This window comes from Hyperolius riggenbachi, chromosome 11, assembly GCF_040937935.1.
Source record: "Hyperolius riggenbachi isolate aHypRig1 chromosome 11, aHypRig1.pri, whole genome shotgun sequence".
In the NCBI taxonomy this organism is placed as follows: Eukaryota; Metazoa; Chordata; class Amphibia; order Anura; family Hyperoliidae; genus Hyperolius; species Hyperolius riggenbachi.
In genome coordinates, this window is record NC_090656.1 from 208,664,426 (window position 1) to 208,683,165 (window position 18,740).

Below are 18,740 nucleotides of genomic sequence, written 5' to 3' on the forward strand. Positions count from 1 at the left end.
GGAATGTGTTAGTATAACTGTCATGTACAAAATACAAAGGTGCAATTGTACGAGGAACCCGTCACCACAACATTCAGTCTGCCCTTCAGGTGTTCCCTGATGAGATGTGTGAGGCGAGTGTGTTTGTGTGGGAAGAGTGGAATGTGTGTCTGTGTGTGTGTGTGTGTGGAGTGCAACTTTCTCCCAATCCTTTCATTCACTCACAGCAACGCTGCCGTGTTGCAATGGCGTGTGCGAGGTATATTTATGTGAAAAAAAAAGTGTATGTGGAGGAGTATGTGTGTGTGTGTGTGTGTGTGTGTGTGTGTGTGTGTTTGTAATGATTGGTGTGTGTGGAATATGGAGGATTTAAGTGTGCGTGTGTGTGTATGCATGTGTAAGGAGGGGTTTAGGGGTATGGAGGATATAAGTGTGTGTGTGTGTGTGTGTGTGTGTGTGTGTAGGGGGAAAGAAAGATACAAGAGTGCGTGTATAAGGAGATATATGTAAGTGTGGAGAGGTGAGTGGGGCAAGGAGGATATGTGTGTGTTGGGGGGGGGGGGGGGGGAGAGAATATAAGTAAACTTTTGTGTTTGTGTGTGTGTGTCTGTGTGTGCGTGCGTGTGTGTCTGTGTGTGCGTGCGTGTGTGTGTGTGTGGTGTGTGTGTGTGTGTGTGTGTGTGTGTGTGTGTGTAATATTATGTATGTGTGGAGAAATATGTGGGTGGGGGGTATGGAACTGTGGCTGATGACTGGTGTGTTTGTGTGTAGTGGAGAGGCTGGGGTATGGAGGATATAAGTGTGTGTGCAGCAGTAAATATATGGGGGGAGGGGGGGGAGGATATAAGTGTGTGTGTGTGGGTGTGTGTGGAGCAGTACATATATGGGGGGAGGGGGTGGATGATATAAGTGTGTGTGGAGCAGCACATATATGGGGGGAGGGGGTGGAGGATATAAGTGTGTGTGCAGCAGTACATATATGGGGGGGGGAGGATATAAGTGTGTGTGCAGCAGTACATATATGGGGGGAGGGGGTGGAGGATATAAGTGTGTGTGGAGCAGTACATATATGGGGGGAGGATATAAGTGTGTGTGGGTGCGTGTGGAGCAGTACATATATGGTGGGAGGGGGTGGATGATATAAGTGTGTGTGGAGCAGTACATATATAGGGGGCGGGGGGGGGGGGGGAGAGGATATAAGTGTGTGTGCAGCAGTACATATATGGGGGGAGGATATAAGTGTGTGTGGAGCAGTACATATATGGGGGGAGGGGGTGGATTATATAAGTGTGTGTGGAGCAGTACATATATGGGGGGAGGGGGTGGATGATATAAGTGTGTGTGGAGCAGCACATATATGGGGGGAGGGGGTGGAGGATATAAGTGTGTGTGCAGCAGTACATATATGGGGGGGGGGGATATAAGTGTGTGTGCAGCAGTACATATATGGGGGGAGGGGGTGGAGGATATAAGTGTGTGCGGAGCAGTACATATATGGGGGGAGGGGGGGGGAGGATATAAGTGTGTGTGGGTGCGTGTGGAGCAGTACATATATGGGGGGAGGGGGTGGATGATATAAGTGTGTGTGGAGCAGTACATATATAGGGGGCGGGGGGGGGAGGATATAAGTGTGTGTGCAGCAGTACATATATGGGGGGAGGATATAAGTGTGTGTGGAGCAGTACATATATGGGGGGAGGGGGTGGATTATATAAGTGTGTGTGGAGCAGTACATATATGGGGGGAGGGGGGGAAGGATATAAGTGTGAGTGCAGCAGTACATATATGGGGGGGGAGGATATAAGTGTGTGTGCAGCAGTACATATATGGGGGGAGGATATAAGTGTGTGTGTGGAGCAGTACATATATGGGGAGGGGGTGGAGGATATAAGTGTGTGTGCAGCAGTACATATATTGGGGGGGGGGGGATATAAGTGTGTGTGCAGCAGTACATATATGGGGGGAGGATATAAGTGTGTGTGGAGCAGTACATATATGGGGGGAGGGGGGGAGGATATAAGTGTGTGTGCAGCAGTACATATATGGGGGGGGGGGGGGGGGGGAGGATATAAGTGCGTGTGGAGCAGTACATATATGGGGGGAGGGGGTGGAGGATATAAGTGTGTGTGGAGCAATACATATATGAGGGGAGGGGGGGGGGGGGAGGATATAAGTGTGTGTGGAGCAGTACATATATGGGGGGAGGGGGTGGAGGATATAAGTGTGTGTGGAGCAGTGTATAGGTAGGTGTGCGTGTGATGACTGCTCTCAAGTGCTTTGAGTTGGTCAGCTGTAAAGTGCTATACAAGTGTCAACCTTAATTTCACATTATCCTGCAGATAAGGAGAGACAACTCCTGAGATAGACAGATAAGGTGAAATATACTCGAGTATTAGTCTAGTAATTTAGGTCTGACTCACTAAATCAAAGTATAGGAGTCGATTTATACACAAGTCACTGGCAACACTGAGCACCCTGAGTAATGTGTGTACTAATAGTAACATTCCCATTTGCAGCAATTGACACTTTCTTGATATAGGGAATGCCAAGAAAACAGGTGTGAAAGTCCTGACAACAACCATTAACAAGGAAAGGAGCAGGGGAAATACTGGGCTGCAGGAAGGGGAAAGAATAATTGCTGCACTTAGGGGCCTGGAGCAGTTATTGGCTTCACTTAAAGGACAGGAGGGGTTAATGGCTGCAATACTGTATGCAGTGCAGTCATTAACCCCTCCTGGGCCCAAAGTGCAGGTGTTAAGTCTTTTTAATCCTCAAGTGCAGCCATTAACTTTGCTGGGTAGACTTATACTTGAGTCAATAAAAAAATTTCAGCTTAAAGGGAACCTTAACTGAACGGGGGTAAAGAGTTTCACTTACCTGGGGCTATTACCAGCCCCCTGCAGCAGTCCTGTGCCCTTGGAGCCACTCTGGAATCCTCCGGTCCCCCGTTGTCACTTAGTTTCGTTTTTGACGACTCACCAGTCGGCCGGCCGCCATGTGTATTATTGGACGCATTCCCTACTGCAATTAGCGCTGTTGCGGACCGCAACGCGTATTTTTGTACGCGTTGCGTTCCGCAACAGAGCTAATTGCAGTAGGGAATGCGTCCAATAATACGCATATGTAGCGTAATTGTAACTGCACCGATGGTGAGTCGATGTGCTGCAATCACCTTTGGAGTCACAAGTATTCTGTCAATTACTCCATCAGATTCGCACCATCTAAAATCTTTTATTAGGCAATCTTCTTAAAAATTACAGCATATTAAAAGTCCACATGTGGGTGTGCACCATAGGATAATGCACAGGCGTTTCGGGCCGTCCTAGGTCCTTTCTCAAATCCTGACAGACCCACACTAACACAAGATTGCTAATCTCTGTTATATAAAGTCCAAAAGAGGACCACATAGCAGTTCTCTATGTGGTCCTCTTTTGGACTTTATATAACTGAGATTAGCAATCTTGTGTTAGTGTGGGTCTGTCAGGATTTGAGAAAGGACCTAGGACGGCCCGAAACGCCTGTGCGTTATCCTATGGTGCACACCCACATGTGGACTTTTAATATGCTGTAATTTTTAAGAAGATTGCCTAATAAAAGATTTTAGATGGTGCGAATCCAATAATACCCATGGCGGCCGGCCGACTGTTGAGTCGTCAAAAACGAAACTAAGTGACAGCGGGGGACCGGAGGATTCCAGAGCAGCTCCGAGGGCACAGGACTGCTGCAGGAGGCTGGTAATAGCCCCAGGTAATTGAAACTCTTTACCCCCCGTTCAGTTAAGGTTCCCTTTAAGAAGGTCAAATATTGGGGTCGACCTCGTGTATAGGTTTGTGAATCAATCCCAATAGGACATACCACCTGCTTTCATGACAATTCCCCCAACCACTGAGGATATGAATGTGAAATCCACTTACCAGGACCTGGAGCCGTTACATCTTTTCCATCACTCTGACCTGTTAAACAGAAAATTGTATTTAGCTCAGAGCACAGACAGCACCATATCTGGGCAGAGCAAATCAATGGAATGGGCTCTGTACTATGGAATGGGTTCTATGGAATGGGCTATGTACTATGCGGTGATGCTCAAGCTCTTTAGTGAGGCAATCATGAGTGGTCCAACGAACATGAAGTTACACTAACAATTATCTGCAACTATGTGGTTACCATCTGAACTTTCACCTAGGCCATATCAGATTTTAATAATGGTTCCTGAGAGATGTAGGAATTAGGCCCCGTTCTCACTTGACTTCCGCATCATGTGCGGCCAATGGAAGGGGACAGTATAATATCTGCTCTGCTGGCCCGGGGCAGATGCGCTCCAGCATAGGCTATATGGGGGAACGCATCCACCTGGCCTGGGATTATCGCTAACTGCACAGAAGTGTGGTCTGCATACTGCAGTGGATCCCACGGATGCGTTGCAGCATGACAAGTGTGAACGGCTCCTGTTTATAACATAGGGAACAGTTCTCCAATCACAGCACCCCTTACAGCACAAAGCATTGTGACTGGACAAAAAGGATGGGCATTTTTTAATACAGCCTATCTGAAACCTAGCAGTTAGAGAGGGTGCCATCCACCCAATCCCGTTAGCTGAATTTCCCTCTGAAGTTTCCTGCTGGGTCCCCTAAAGTACACTAGCGCTAGAATGGCACAGTGTATGAAAATACTGGAAACTTTTACCAGGGCACTTTATTTTCTTCCTGGCTTCAGGATCAGTTTAAATTACAGTCAGGGGTAACACTAATCAGTGTGTAACGATAAGTGTCAGCAAGTAACAGAGTTCTGATTACCAGGTGATCTGCAGTATCACCTTTAATACAGATATATACCTGATTATATGGTGATCTGCAGAATCACCAATAATACAAGTATACCAGACAGCTAATGTATAGCAAGTATAGTGCTTGGTGCAACAGTAGTACTGATAGGTTTAGCTATACCTCACCAGAGGAGCTGGTGGGCACTAATAGTACAGAGCCTCTTACCAGAGACAAGGACCCTCTGGTGAGAGTAGAGTAGTCAGACTAACCGAATTGGCAACAGACAGACTGATACAGTACCAAATCAGAAGGCAAAGGCAGGAAGGTATAAACAGGCAGAGTCAGCAACAAGATCAGATGGGCAGAAGTACAGAATCACAGAACAGAGGGGTGGTCAGAATGAGCATGAGTCATACACAGATAATAAACAGTATTTCAGTTATAATTATAGCTATCAACAAATCCTATCTTTGTGTGAAATCCCCGGTTTCCTCCCGGATCAAAGCACACCAGATCTAACTAAGGTCTGAGCGCTAACACGAAGTATTCGCAACAGCAGACAAGTTGCAAGTGATTCAGCGAGGCTTCAGAAGAAGAGGAGACTCCTCCGGCACGCCCCCTCTCATCAGTCAATGAGGAGCGTCTCCTCTGACGTCAGCCGACCGGCCGGTCAGCTGACGCGCCCCCTCCCCAGTCCCCACATAAAGGTCCTTTCTGTGCGCGTGACAATGCGACCCTATGTGCTGCAGACAAACCCGTCCTCTGCGTGCTAGACGCCCGAGGCACGGATAGATCACTAGCAGGGAAATGTAGGCAGCTGTGGTGGAATCGCTGTTCACCGCAGCTGTCTCTTCTACGTTTGTTACAGTAGCCCCCCCCCCCTTTAGGCGTGGACTCCGAACACGTCTTGCCTGGCTTCTCTGGATGCAACGCATGAAACTTTTTTCTAAGTTCCTCAGCATGCAAGCGATAAGTCGGCACTCAAGACCTCTCTTTAGGCCCATACCCCTTCCAATGCACAAGGTACTGTACCGATCTACGCACCCGACGGGAATCCAAAATTTGCTCAATCTCATACTCAGGTTCACCATCAATCACCACGATCTGTTTAGAAACAGGGTATGGACCTATAAATCTGGGACCCAATTTTGCAGACGGCTGTTTCAGGACCAGATGCCGGGTTGAAACCCACACCATGTCTCCTGGTACAAATTCCCATTCTACTGACCGCTTTTTATCTGCCTGCTTTTTCTGGGTTTCGAAGGCCTTTTCCAAATTATTTTTAACCATAATCAAATCTCTTTTAATGCTCCCTGCCAGTCTTCCAAAGCAGGAAAAGGAGAAGAAACCACTGACAACGGGGAAAATTTGGGCGATCTCCCCGTTACCACCTGAAAGGGAGAAAAGCCTGAGGAAGAACTTTTCAAGTTGTTATGCGCAAATTCTGCGAATGGCAAGAATTTTTCCCATTCCAATTGTGCATCAGCCCCATAGCATCTAAGGAACTGCTCTAATGACTGTTTAACCCTTTCAGTTTGCCCATTGGTTTGTGGATGGTAGCCGGAGAAAAATGACAGGTCCATCCCCAGATGATGACAAAATGCTCTCCAGAATCTGGACACGAACTGAACTCCCCTATCTGACACCACATTCTCCAGGGAAGCCATGCAACCGGAAAATGTGCTGAATTAAGAGATCTGCCAACTCTTGGGCAGAGGGGAATCCGTCCAGCGGAATGAAATGAGCCATCTTGCTGAACCGGTCGACTACCACCCAGATGACCGTTTTACCCTCGGACCTGGGGAGTTCCCCCACAAAGTCCACTGACAAATGGGTCCATGGTTCCCTAGGCACTGGCAATGATTGCAGAGTGCTCGCAGGAGCCTGACGGGATGGTTTGTTCCTGGCACAAATGGAACAATCCCTCACAAATTCCTTACAATATGGAGCCAAGGATGGCCACCAGACACACCTGGACAGCAGATCCTGTGTCCGTGCAGCCCCAGGGTGCCCTGCATTCTTGTGTGCATGAAATAACTGCAAGATCTGTAGACGAAAGGGAAGTGGCACAAATAGAACCCCCTCAGGTTTCCCCTCGGGAACATCTTGTTGATAGGGGCCTAGAGTGGTGGACCAATCTTCCCAAGTCTCAGTGGCCGCCAAGACCACCTTCTCTGGAAGAATGCTCTCAGGGGTTGGTTACTGCACTGTCTCAGGCTCAAAACATATAGACAGGGCATTCGCTTTAACATTTTTACTACCTGGCTTGTAGGTAATGACAAATCTGAATCTCGAGAAAAATAGGGACCAGCGAGCCTGTCGGGGAGTAAGTCTCTTAGCCCCCTCGATGTATTCCAAATTCTTATGATCCATATAGACCGTGATCACATGTTCTGCCCCCTCGAGCCAATGGTGCCATTCCTCAAATGCGAGTTTAATGGCCAGAAGCTCCCTGTTCCCGACATCGTAATTTTTTTCAGCGGGGGAGAATTTACGTGAGAAAATTGAAGAGGGGGTGCAACCTGCCTTAATAACCAGAATGTTGTGACAGTACAGCCCCCACCCCAACCTCTGATGCATCCACCTCCACAATAAAGGGATGAGTGACATCCACATGCCTCAAGATAGGAGCGGAACAAAACAGCTTCTTTAATGATGATAAGGCAGTGTGCTTCTGACCAGTTATAAGTATCCGCCCCTTTCTTGGTGAGCTTAGTAAGGGGTGACACTACAGAAGAGAATCCTTTAATAAATCTTCTATAATAGTTGGCGAAGCCTATGAATCTCTGGAGTGCCTTCAACCCCACAGGTTGTGGCCACTCCAGGACGGCAGAGACTTTTCCGGGGTCCATAGAAAGCCCGGAGGTAGAAATGATATACCCCAAAAATGGAACTTCAGACACTTCAAAGAGACATTTTTCTAACTTAGCATACAAGGAATGCTGCCTAAGTTTTTTCAACACAAACTTTACATGTTCCCTGTGTTCTGTCAGGTTAGATGAGAAGATCAGTATATCATCCAAATATACCACAACGAACCTCGCCAAGACTTCTCTGAACACCTCATTGATCAATTCCTGGAAAACATGTGGAGCGTTACACAACCCGAAGGGTATGACAAGGTACTCGTAGTGCCCGTCGGGTGTGTTAAATGCCGTCTTCCATTCGTCACCCTCCCTTATGCGTACCAGGTTGTATACTCCTCTTAAATCGAGTTTTCTTGCATTAGTCACCTGAGAGAACAAATAATCAATGAGAGGGAGTGGGTAACGATTTTTTACGGTAATCTTGTTCAATCCCCGATAATCGATACAAGGGCTGCAGAGCCCGAATCCACAAATGAGTGAACAAAACCTTGACCTTCCCAGTTGATAGAACAAGGAAGGAGCAAACGATTATCTGTTAGAGGTAATGCTGTCTCGCCTAGGGTAGTACCTCTAACTACACCTAGGCGGCAGCGTTTCCCGACTTCTTAGGGCAATTCTGTACGACATGACCCTTTTCTGCACAGTATAAACAGAGTCTCTCTAACCGTCTTCGGTTCTTCTCTACCTCTGATAATTTTGAATGTCCGATTTGCATCGGTTCCTCCAGAGGAGGAGAAGGTGATTGAGAGGAACAGACCTCACAGAGTATCTCCCACGAGTCTGCCTATGATAACAAATGCGGCGATCAATCTTTACCGCCAATGCAATCGCTTCATCGACAGTTTTGGGCTCTGGATGAGCTAGCATGACATCATAGACTGGGTCAGATAACCCCATTAAGAAACAATCTAATAAAGCAAACTGTTCCCATCTAGCCGACACAGCTCACCTTCTAAATTCTGCAGCATAAGTTTCCACTGTGTTACGTCCCTGCCTGAGGGTCCTTAGCTTCCTTTCAGCAGTGGCTGCAATATTGGGATCATCATATATGATAGCCATGGTCTTAAAAAACTCCTGAACTGAAGATAATGCTTCGTGACCACTAGGAAAACTGTATGCCCATGTCTGTGAATCCCCTGATAATAGGGTTCTAATGAAGGTCACCCTCTGACTCTCTGATCCTGAAGAAATGGGTCTCACCTCAAAGTAAGAAAGGCAACGATTTCTGAAATTCTGAAAATCAGATTTATGCCCTGAAAACTTTTCAGGAAGAGGCATTTTTAACTCTACAACTGAAGGGGACTGCACTGGTGCAGTTGAAGGCTGGAGGGTCTGTACAACTCCAGCCAGCTGGGTGATCTGAGTCTGTTGGGTATTGACCAGCACGGTTAAATTATTCACCGCTGTGGTCAAGGCCCCAACTTGGCTACTGTAACGATGGGTGTCAGCACGCAGAGAGAATCTGATTATTGGTGATCTGCAGTATCACCAAGAATGCAGATATATACCCGATTATTGATGATCTGCAGAATCACCGATAATCAGATATATTGCTAACCTCTGGACACCTATGGTAAGTGAGTGTTTGGTGTAACTAATACTTTGAGATATGCACCTGCAGAGCAGGTGATCAGAAGCAGCCTGGAATACTGCTTTTGAAGACACAGGAACCTTCCAACAGCCTAAGGTACTCCAAGGGGTGGAGTCAGGCTGAAGGTAGGAGGAACCTGAGCGGGAGTGACACCTGAAGGATGGATGTCACTAGCAGGTCTGGAGGCTATCTCCTTAGGGAGAGAGATAGCTCCCTAGGTAGTAACAGATATCAAATGATGCCTAGTCTTGGAGTGAGGTCCGTGGTCTCTACACCCTGGAACTAGTCTGAACAACAACACACTAATAATAAAGAGTCCCTAGTCTGGGTGTGAGGTCCGTAGTCTCGACACCCTGGAACTAGCCTGGAGCATAACACAAATGATAACACAGTTCCCTAATCTTGGGTGTGAGGTCCTTGGTCTCTACACCCTGGAACTAGTCTGGAGTATAACACAAATGATAACACAGTTCCCTAATCTTGGGTGTGAGGTCCTTGGTCTCTACACCCTGGAACTAGTCTGGAGTATAACACAAATGATAACACAGTTCCCTAATCTTGGGTGTGAGGTCCTTGGTCTCTACACCCTGGAACTAGTCTGAATGCTTTCACGTAAGTGTTTGCAATGGCAGACAAGAGCAACTGGCAAGCAAGCAGTATATATAGCTGCTGGAGTCTGCCGCCCCGCCTAAGCCACTCAGCCAATCATGAGTCCAGCAGGAATCAGCTGATCCTCCTGATCAGCTGACACTTCCTCTGCTGGTATAAAGGTCCTGACATTTGGGCCGCGCGCGCGTAGCTCTCCATCCGCCCATGTGAACTAACAGACCCAGCCACACCAACCGCACACCGCCGCGTACAAACCGCCGCGTTGGACGCGGAAACAGCCGCCTTGCTGTCAGTACACGCGGCGGCTTTTCCGCGTTCTCTCGTGATGCCAGGCGCACGTCTCCGCATGCCAGCCGCTGTGCTGGACGCGGACTTAGCCGTCCTGCCGTTAGTACCCGCGACGGCTTTTCCGCGTTTCCTCACAGTACCCCCCCCCCCCCCCCCAGGAGTGTACTCCGGACACTCAAGCCGAGAATCTATAGCTTTTTGTATCCTCCAATGACCAACCATCATGGGGAGGGAGGGAGCGGAACCCACGTGCACCGCCGGTTTAGGCAAGGACACAGGGAATGAACTCTTGTCAGCCTGTTTTTTCAGTGGTAAAATGACTTTGGGCCCAAAACCCCTATCTGAAGCGTCTGCTTTGGAGCTTTTGCCATCTGATTTATACCTGCGAGGTAACCGTGAGGAAACGGATCCGTTAGAAGACTCTGTACTCTGTCCTGCCTTTCCTCCGACCTGTATCTTGGTATTACCCACCTCAACTCTCTTCAAACAGCGCTCATGACAATGGGCTGACCAGTTCAGTAGCTGTCCTGAAGCCCAGTCGATCAGCGGAGAGTGAAGCTGTAACCAGGGCATACCGAGAACGACAGGCGAGCTTTTCATTGGCAGGACCAGGAACCGTAACCTCTCTTCATTCAATGCCCCTAAACAACAAGACAGTAGGGGAGTTTGGGAAAGAGACTGAGCACTCTGCAATGGAGAGTCATCCACTGCAGTGACCGAAATCTGCCGGTCGGGTGCAGACAAAGGCATACCCAGACTTTTAGCAAAATCGTAATCCATGAGGTTCGCTGCTGAACCCGAGTCCACCATGGCCTCTGCGGACCCTGTCCAACCCTCCCACGTAACCGAACAGGGAAGGAACAACCGACCATCGTTCAGAGACGAAACCTGCTCACCTATGGTATTGACTAATCCCAGGCGATAGCATTTGTCTGGCCTAGTCGAACCAGATAAAGCGTTTCTCTTTGGCCTCCTGTGACTCTTCTTCCCAAGACTCAGCCCTGTATACCCAATTTGCATTGGTTCGCCTGGGGGTGAGGGAGTCCGAGAAGAGTCGTGTAAGACAGTCCTTCCAGTATCTCTACCTCGAATCTGTCTCTGATATCGCAAACGGCGATCTATCAGTATGGCCAAAGAAATTGCCTGGTCCACAGATTCAGGCTCAGGATATCCAATCATCACATCGTGAATTTCATTTGATAATCCTGCTATAAAACAATCTAACAAGGCATACTCTCCCCATCTCGCTGAAGCAGACCACTTCCTAAACTCAGCGGCGTAAACCTCCACTGATTTACGACCCTGTCTGAGCAATTTGAGCTTCCGCTCAGCGGTGGAGGCGATGTCTGGATCGTCATAAATTATGGCCATCGCTTTAAAAAATTCCTCAACTGAAGTCAGGGTCCCATCCCCAGGTTGAAGGCCATATGCCCAGGTCTGAGAGTCCCCCGTCAACAGTGTCTTAATGAAGGTAATTCTCAGTGCGACAGTACCTGAAGAATTAGGTCTTAACTCAAAGTAAGACAACACTCGATTTTTAAAGTTTCGAAAGTCAGATCTGAGACCAGAAAACTTCTCGGGCACAGGCATACGTAAGTCTGTAACAAGAGGGGATCGCACTATGTTTATAGCAGATTGAAGTTCCTGAATAGCCCCAAATATCTGACTGATCTGGTTCTGCTGGTTCAAAGCTATCCTGGAAAGCTGGTTTACCGCGGTGGTCAGGACTTCAACATGTCTATATAGTGCGTCCATTTGGGTTTGGTCTGCCATTCTGTAACGAGAGGTGTCAGCACGCAGAGAGAATCTGATTATTGGTGATCTGCAGTATCACCAAGAATGCAGATATATACCCGATTATTGATGATCTGCAGAATCACCGATAATCAGATATATTGCTAACCTCTGGACACCTAAGGTAAGTGAGTGTTTGGTGTAACAGTAATACTTTGAGATATGCACCTGCAGAGCAGGTGATCAGAAGCAGCCTGGAATACTGCTTTTGAGGACACAGGAACCTTCCAACAGCCTAAGGTACTCCAAGGGGGGGTGGAGTCAGGCTGAAGGTAGGAGGAACCTGAGCGGGAGTGACACCTGAAGGATGGATGTCACTAGCAGGTCTGGAGGCTATCTCCTTAGGAAAAGAGATAGCTCCCTAGGTAGTAACAGATATCAAATAATGCCTAGTCTTGGTGTGAGGTCCGTGGTCTCTACACCCTGGAACTAGTCTGAACAACAACACACTAATAATAAAGAGTCCCTAGTCTGGGTGTGAGGTCCGTAGTATCGACACCCTGGAACTAGTCTGGAGCATAACACAAATGATAACACAGTTCCCTAATCTTGGGTGTGAGGTCCTTGGTCTCTACACCCTGGAACTAGTCTGAATAATAACACAATAACACAGTTCCCTAATCTTGGGTGTGAAGTCCTTGGTCTCTACACCCTGGAACTAGTCTGGAGTATAACACAAATGATAACACAGTTCCCTAATCTTGGGTGTGAGGTCCTTGGTCTCTACACCCTGGAACTAGTCTGAATGCTTCCACGTAAGCGTTTGCAATGGCAGACAACCAGCAACTGGCAAGCAAGCAGTATATATAGCTGCTGGAGTCTGCTGCCCGCCTAAGCCACTCAGCCAATCATGAGTCCAGCAGGAATCAGCTGATCCTGCTGATCAGCTGACACTTCCCCTGCTGGTATAAAGGTCCTGACATCTGGGCCGCGCGCGTAGCTCTCCATCCGCCAATGTGAACTAACAGACCCAGCCACACCAACCGCACGCCGCCGCGTACAAACCGCCGCGTTGGACGCGGAAACAGCCGCCTTGCTGTCAGTACACGCGGCGGCTTTTCCGCGTTCTCTCGTGATGCCAGGCGCACGTCTCCGCATGCCAGCCGCTGTGCTGAACGTGGACTCAGCCGTCCTGCTGTTAGTACCCGCGGCGGCTTCTCCGCGTTTCCTCACAGCTACACAGTGCGTCCATAAACTTTTGGTCTGCTGTTCTGTAACGATAAGTGTCAGCAAGTAACAGAGTTCCGATTATCAGGTGATCTGCAGTATCACCTATAATACAGATATATACCTGATTATATGGTGATCTGCAGAATCACCAATAACACAAGTATACCAGACAGCTAATGTATAGCAAGTATAGTGCTTGGTGCAACAGTAGTACTGATAGGTTTAGCTATACCTCACCAGAGGAGCTGGTGGGCACTAATAGTACAGAGCCTCTCACCAGAAACAAGGGCCCTCTGTGAGAGTAGAGTAGTCAGACTAACCGAGTTGGCAACAGACAGACTGATACAGTACCAAATCAGAAGGCAAAGGCAGGAAGGTATAAACAGGCAGAGTCAGCAACAAGATCAGATGGGCAGAAGTACAGAATCACAGAACAGAGGAGTGGTCAGAACAAGCAAGAGTCATACACAGATAATAAACAGTATTTCAGTTATAATTATAGCTATCAACAAATCCTATCTTTGTGTGAAATCCCCGTTTTCCTCCCGGATCAAAGCACACTGGATCTAACTAAGGTCTGAGCGCTAACACGAAGTATTCGCAACAGCAGACAAGTTGCAAGTGATACAGCGAGGCTTAAGAAGCAGAGGAGACTCCTCCGGCACGCCCCCTCTCATCAGCCAATGAGGAGCGTCTCCTCTGACGTCAGCCGACCGGCTGGTCAGCTGACGCGCCTCCTCCCCGCATAAAGGTCCTTTCTGTACGCGCGACAATGCGACCCTACGTGCTGCAAACAAACCCGTCCTCGGCGTGCTAGACGCCCGAGGCACGGATAGATCACTAGGCAGGGAGATGGAGGCAGCTGCGGTGGTATCGCCGTTCACCGCAGCTGTCTCTTCTACGTTTGTTACACAGTGGCTGTATGACTGCAGCTGCAGTATCTGCAGTACCATCCTCAGAGCAGCATTTCGGATTTGCATAAAATGCAAACGTGAGGCATGTAGCATTTTTTTGAATCACTGCAAAATTGCAACGCAAAAATTGCATCGTGTTTTCATTTGCAAGTGCGAATGGGCCCTTCCAGTGCTCTCAATAAGAGGGCAGCCTTTGCCATATCAGATGACAGTGAGTAGTAAAGATTGTCAATGATAAAGATGCGGTTGCATCTAGTTTGGTGGCTTTAACTTGTGAACTCCAGGGACCAAGAGACAAAATACACCAGGAGCAACAATATAGTGTAGTATTTAAAACAAAATGCTTTAAAGAGAACCCGAGGTGGGTTTGAAGAATGTTATCTGCATACAGAGGCTGGATCTGCCTATACAGCCCAGCCTCTGTTGCTATCTCAAACCCCCCTAAGGTCCCCCTGCACTCTGCAATCCCTCATAAATCACAGCCACGCTGCTGACAAACAGCTTGTCAGAGCTGGCTGTGTTTATCTCTATAGTGTCAGTCTGCTGCTCTCCCCGCCTCCTGCAGAACTCCGGTCCCCGTCTGCATCCCTTCCCTCCCTGCTGATTGGAGGGAAGGGATGGTGGCAGGGACCGGAGCTATGCAGGAGGCGGGGGAGCAGCCGAGACTGACACTACAGATGTAAACACAGCCTCACAGCACGGCTCTGATTTATGGGTGATTGCAGAGTGCAGGGGGACCTTAGGGGGGTTTGGGATAGCAACAGAGGCTGGGCTGTATTGGCAGATCCAGCCGCTGTATGCAGATAACATTCTTTAAAAACACCTCGGGTTCTCTTTAAGGCTTTGTGCTGTAGATGGTGCTGTGATTAGGGAACTGTTCCCTATGAGGTTCCCTGCTGGGTCCCCTCAAGTAGACTAGTGCCAAGATCTGTGGATCTATAGGGACCCAGCAGCCCAAGCGACCCCTGAGTGCATTGTTCTCCCCACTCCTCTGGCTCACGAGAAGCCGCTACATCATTTGCCATCCCTCCATCCCAACCATGCCCGTTTCATGTCGGTACATTGTTGTACGGGGACTGGGTGATGTTATTGTTTTAGAGAAATTTAAAGATTTTATTGTCAAAACGAGAGCAGCACAAACCTTCATTTTTTGCATCACAAATGGGCACAAACTTAGCACTAACCGTACAGGTGCAGTATGGCTGCGTTGTAGAGTGGAAGTGTGAGTTGGATTATAGTGAGCATCTTCTGCTCTCATTTTTGCAGATAACAAAACACTCTGGACAGTTGTCCTGTGTCGCTATGTGTGGAAAATTCCACCACTTCCTGTCCAGACAGGAAGTGATATAGTCTCTAAACAAGTTAGAATGCCTGACTTCCAGTTTTCATATTAAAGTCATGAAAGCTGTAACGATCGGTGTCAGCAACCAGAGAGAGAATCTGATCCTTGGCGATCCGCAGTATCCCCAAGAATACAGATATACCCGATTATTGAGGATCTGCGAATTCGTCAACAATCAGATATGTCTAACCTCTGGACACCTGAGAGAGTGTAAAAGGTGTTTGGTGCAACAGTAACAACTCTGAGTGGGGACCACCAGAGGAGCTGGCAGCCTAAGACTCCTGAGGAATTCACCCCTGACAGTGGGTGATATTCCTGTAGCCTGTGGACCCCTGGGCGAGGGACCGAGACTGGGTTGCAGGAAGCCCTGCTGCTAATATGCAAGGTATTGCCCTGAACTGGGCTAACGTAACACAGTAATAGCAATACTAGTCTGAGGTGTGAGGTCCGTAGTCACAGCACCCTGGAAACTAGTCTGGAGCATAACATAAATGATAATATAATTCCCTAGTCTTGGGTGTGAGTTCCGTGATCATCAACACCCTGGAACTAGTCTGGAGTACAACATAAATGACAATACAATTCCCTAGTCTTGGGTGTGAGTTCCGTGATCATCCACACCTTTGGAACTAGTCTGGAGTATAACATAAATGATAATACAATTACCTAGTCTTGGGTGTGAGTTCCGTGATCATCAACACCCTGAAACTAGTCTGGAATATAACACAAAGACAATACAGTTCCCTAATCTTGGGTGTGAGGGCCTTGATCTCAACACCCTGGAACTATGCAAGAGAATACACAGAAGATACACAGTATTCCTAGTCTGGGGTGTGAGGGCCTTGATCTCAACACCCTGGAACTATGCAAGAGAATACACAGAAGATACACAGTATTCCTAGTCTGGGGTGTGAGGGCCTTGATCTCAACACCCTGGAACTGGTCTAACAAATATTAATAACAGTACAAGGAATTCTGGCTTAGTGTGAATTCCCAGGTCCGTTCTGGCTCAAACACACTGTAAGGATCTGACTAAGGTCTGAGTGCCTTCACGCAAGTGTTAGCAAAGGCAGACAGCCAGCAACTGACAAGCAGCAGAATATATAGTAGCTGGACTCTGCCGCCCTGCCCGAGCCACTCAGCCAATCATGTGTCCTGCAGGAATCAGCTGATCTTCCTGATCAGCTGACACTTCCCCAGCTGGTATAAAGGTCCTGAGTTCAGGCCCGCGCGTGCGTAGCTCTCCATCTGCCTATGTGCACTAACAGACCCAGCCACACCAAGCGCATGCTGCTGCATGCAAACCGCCGCTTTGCCGTCAGGACATGCGGCGGCCTTTCCACATTCCACCATACTACCAGACGCGTGTCTATGCGCGCAAACCGCCGCGCTGGACGCGGAGTCAGCCGCCTTGCTCTTGACACACGCGGCGGCTTTTCCGCGTTTTCTCACAAAAGCACCATGGAGATCCCAGGATCAGTAAAAATGTCTCCTATGGGAAAACAGACAACAATAACTTCCTTCCCCAAAGTGTGCAACCCATTTCCCCACGGTCTAAAACTAAAATAAATAATCATACAACTCTGGGCATTGACAGGTCCCCACATTAAGCACAGTGCTGTAAATAGAATCACAATGCAGAGAGAGCTCACCTGTGAGATTCAGCACATAATGTTTCTCCCGGATGGTCCTGGAGGCGGAGTGAGTGACCTCACAACGCATGGACACTTTATCATCTTTGAGACTTGGAGTAAATGTCAGGGTGCTGGTCAGTGCGTACAGATTGTCCTCTCCAACCCGTGGCTCTGATGATGTCACAGCAGTGGAAGGAAACTGGCTGAATCCTTTATACCATTTTACTTGTATGTCTCTGGGTGAGAATCCCGATACTAGGACCTGTAATGAGGCTTCCTGATTTGCTCTCACCCTCACTGGGCGCACCGTAACGTCCGATAATGTGGGCGGCTTCTCTGTAAAAGAATGTAGTTCATTGTCAGTTCCCAGAGTTCGACTTATAGATATAAACCATAGCATGGAATCCTATATAATAATATCCCTGCCCCTGCATCCTCTTGTGTCCCCTATGTCCGTGTGTCTGTTGTGCTTTGTACGAGTCGTGGGCGTGTACAAGTTGGGTGCATCGCGGCTGTGCGTGGGTGAGGCCAGTCGCCTAACACCTGTTAATAATAAAGGGCAGGCTTTTTTACTAGTAAACATATAAAGTTGTATTTCCTGATCCACCTGTACAGTGATGTGAAAAACTATTTGCCCCCTTCCTGATTTCTTATTCTTTTGCATGTTTGTCACACTTAAATGTTTCTGCTCATCAAAAACTGTTAACTATTAGTCAAAGATAACATAATTGAACACAAAATGCAGTTTTAAATGATGGTTTTTATTATTTAGTGAGAAAAAAAAACTCCAATAGTTTTAAGTGACTAATAGTTAACGTTTTTTGATGAGCAGAAACATTTAAGTGTGACAAACATGCAAAAGAATAAGAAATCAGGAAGGGGGCAAATAGTTTTTCACATCACTGTACAAGTGTTATAAGGAGCATTGTCCATATAGAATTTATGAAGCCATTGAACAAACAATAAAAATTAAAAACTACAGAAAAGTCTTATGTACGCCATGACAAAAGAGTAAAAAGGAATATAAACAAAGTTTGTTCCAATACAGAAGACCGCACTGTATACACATCAAAAGTCGCATTTTTAAATCCCCTTAAAGATAACATCATGAAAAAAATCAAAACATTAAAATACAATGAAAAACTGATACATTTTAACTTTCAGCAGGGCATTGTGAAAAAGCTTGCAGCTTTTTAGCATACAGAGTGAAAGAGGCAACAGAGCAGGGGTGTCAAACTCAAATACAAAGTGGGCCACAAATGAACACTTTGACCAAGTCTCGGACTAGCCTCAATATCTAGTGGCCACCACCTTCCCTTATAAAGGGCATCCAATGGCTCCCTCCCTCCTCTACACAGTTATCTGGTGTCTAATTGCCCTCCTCCCTCCCCATACAGTTCCCTGGTGTCTAGTGGCACGGCACTGCTCCCTCCCCTATACAGTTCCCTGGTGTCAAGTGGCCCTAATCCATCTCCTATACCAGGGGTGCCCATTGGGTAGATCGCGGTCTACCGGTAAATCGCAAAGGGCTTCATGGTAGATCCCGACCACACTACATTTTCCATTCTGTATATACAATTGTGTTCCTAAAATTGTACATAGGTAGATAATTTTGACATGCGAATTTTTAATAGTAGCTCACAAGCTGAAAAAGTGTGGGCACCTCTGCCCTATACAGTTCACTGGTGTCTAGTGGCTCTCCTCCAACTCCGTATACAGTTCACTGGTGTCAAATGCCCTCCTCCCTCCCCCATACAGCTACCTGGTGTTTAGTGGTCCTCCTCCCATA

General features: G+C 47.7%; 1 protein-coding gene across 2 annotated transcripts in view; it reads right to left on the bottom strand.

Moving 5' to 3' along the window:
• LOC137538786 (uncharacterized) overlaps positions 1-18,740 on the bottom strand; it is a 169,624-nt gene that overhangs the window by 10,063 nt on the left and 140,821 nt on the right. For both annotated transcript variants that reach the window (XM_068261106.1, XM_068261107.1), the window contains exons 10-11: positions 16,970-17,287; positions 3,894-3,932 (exon numbers count right to left, since the gene is read on the bottom strand). In XM_068261106.1, the coding sequence (XP_068117207.1) occupies positions 3,894-3,932; positions 16,970-17,287 (357 nt within the window). The remainder of the gene's footprint in view (positions 1-3,893; positions 3,933-16,969; positions 17,288-18,740) is intronic.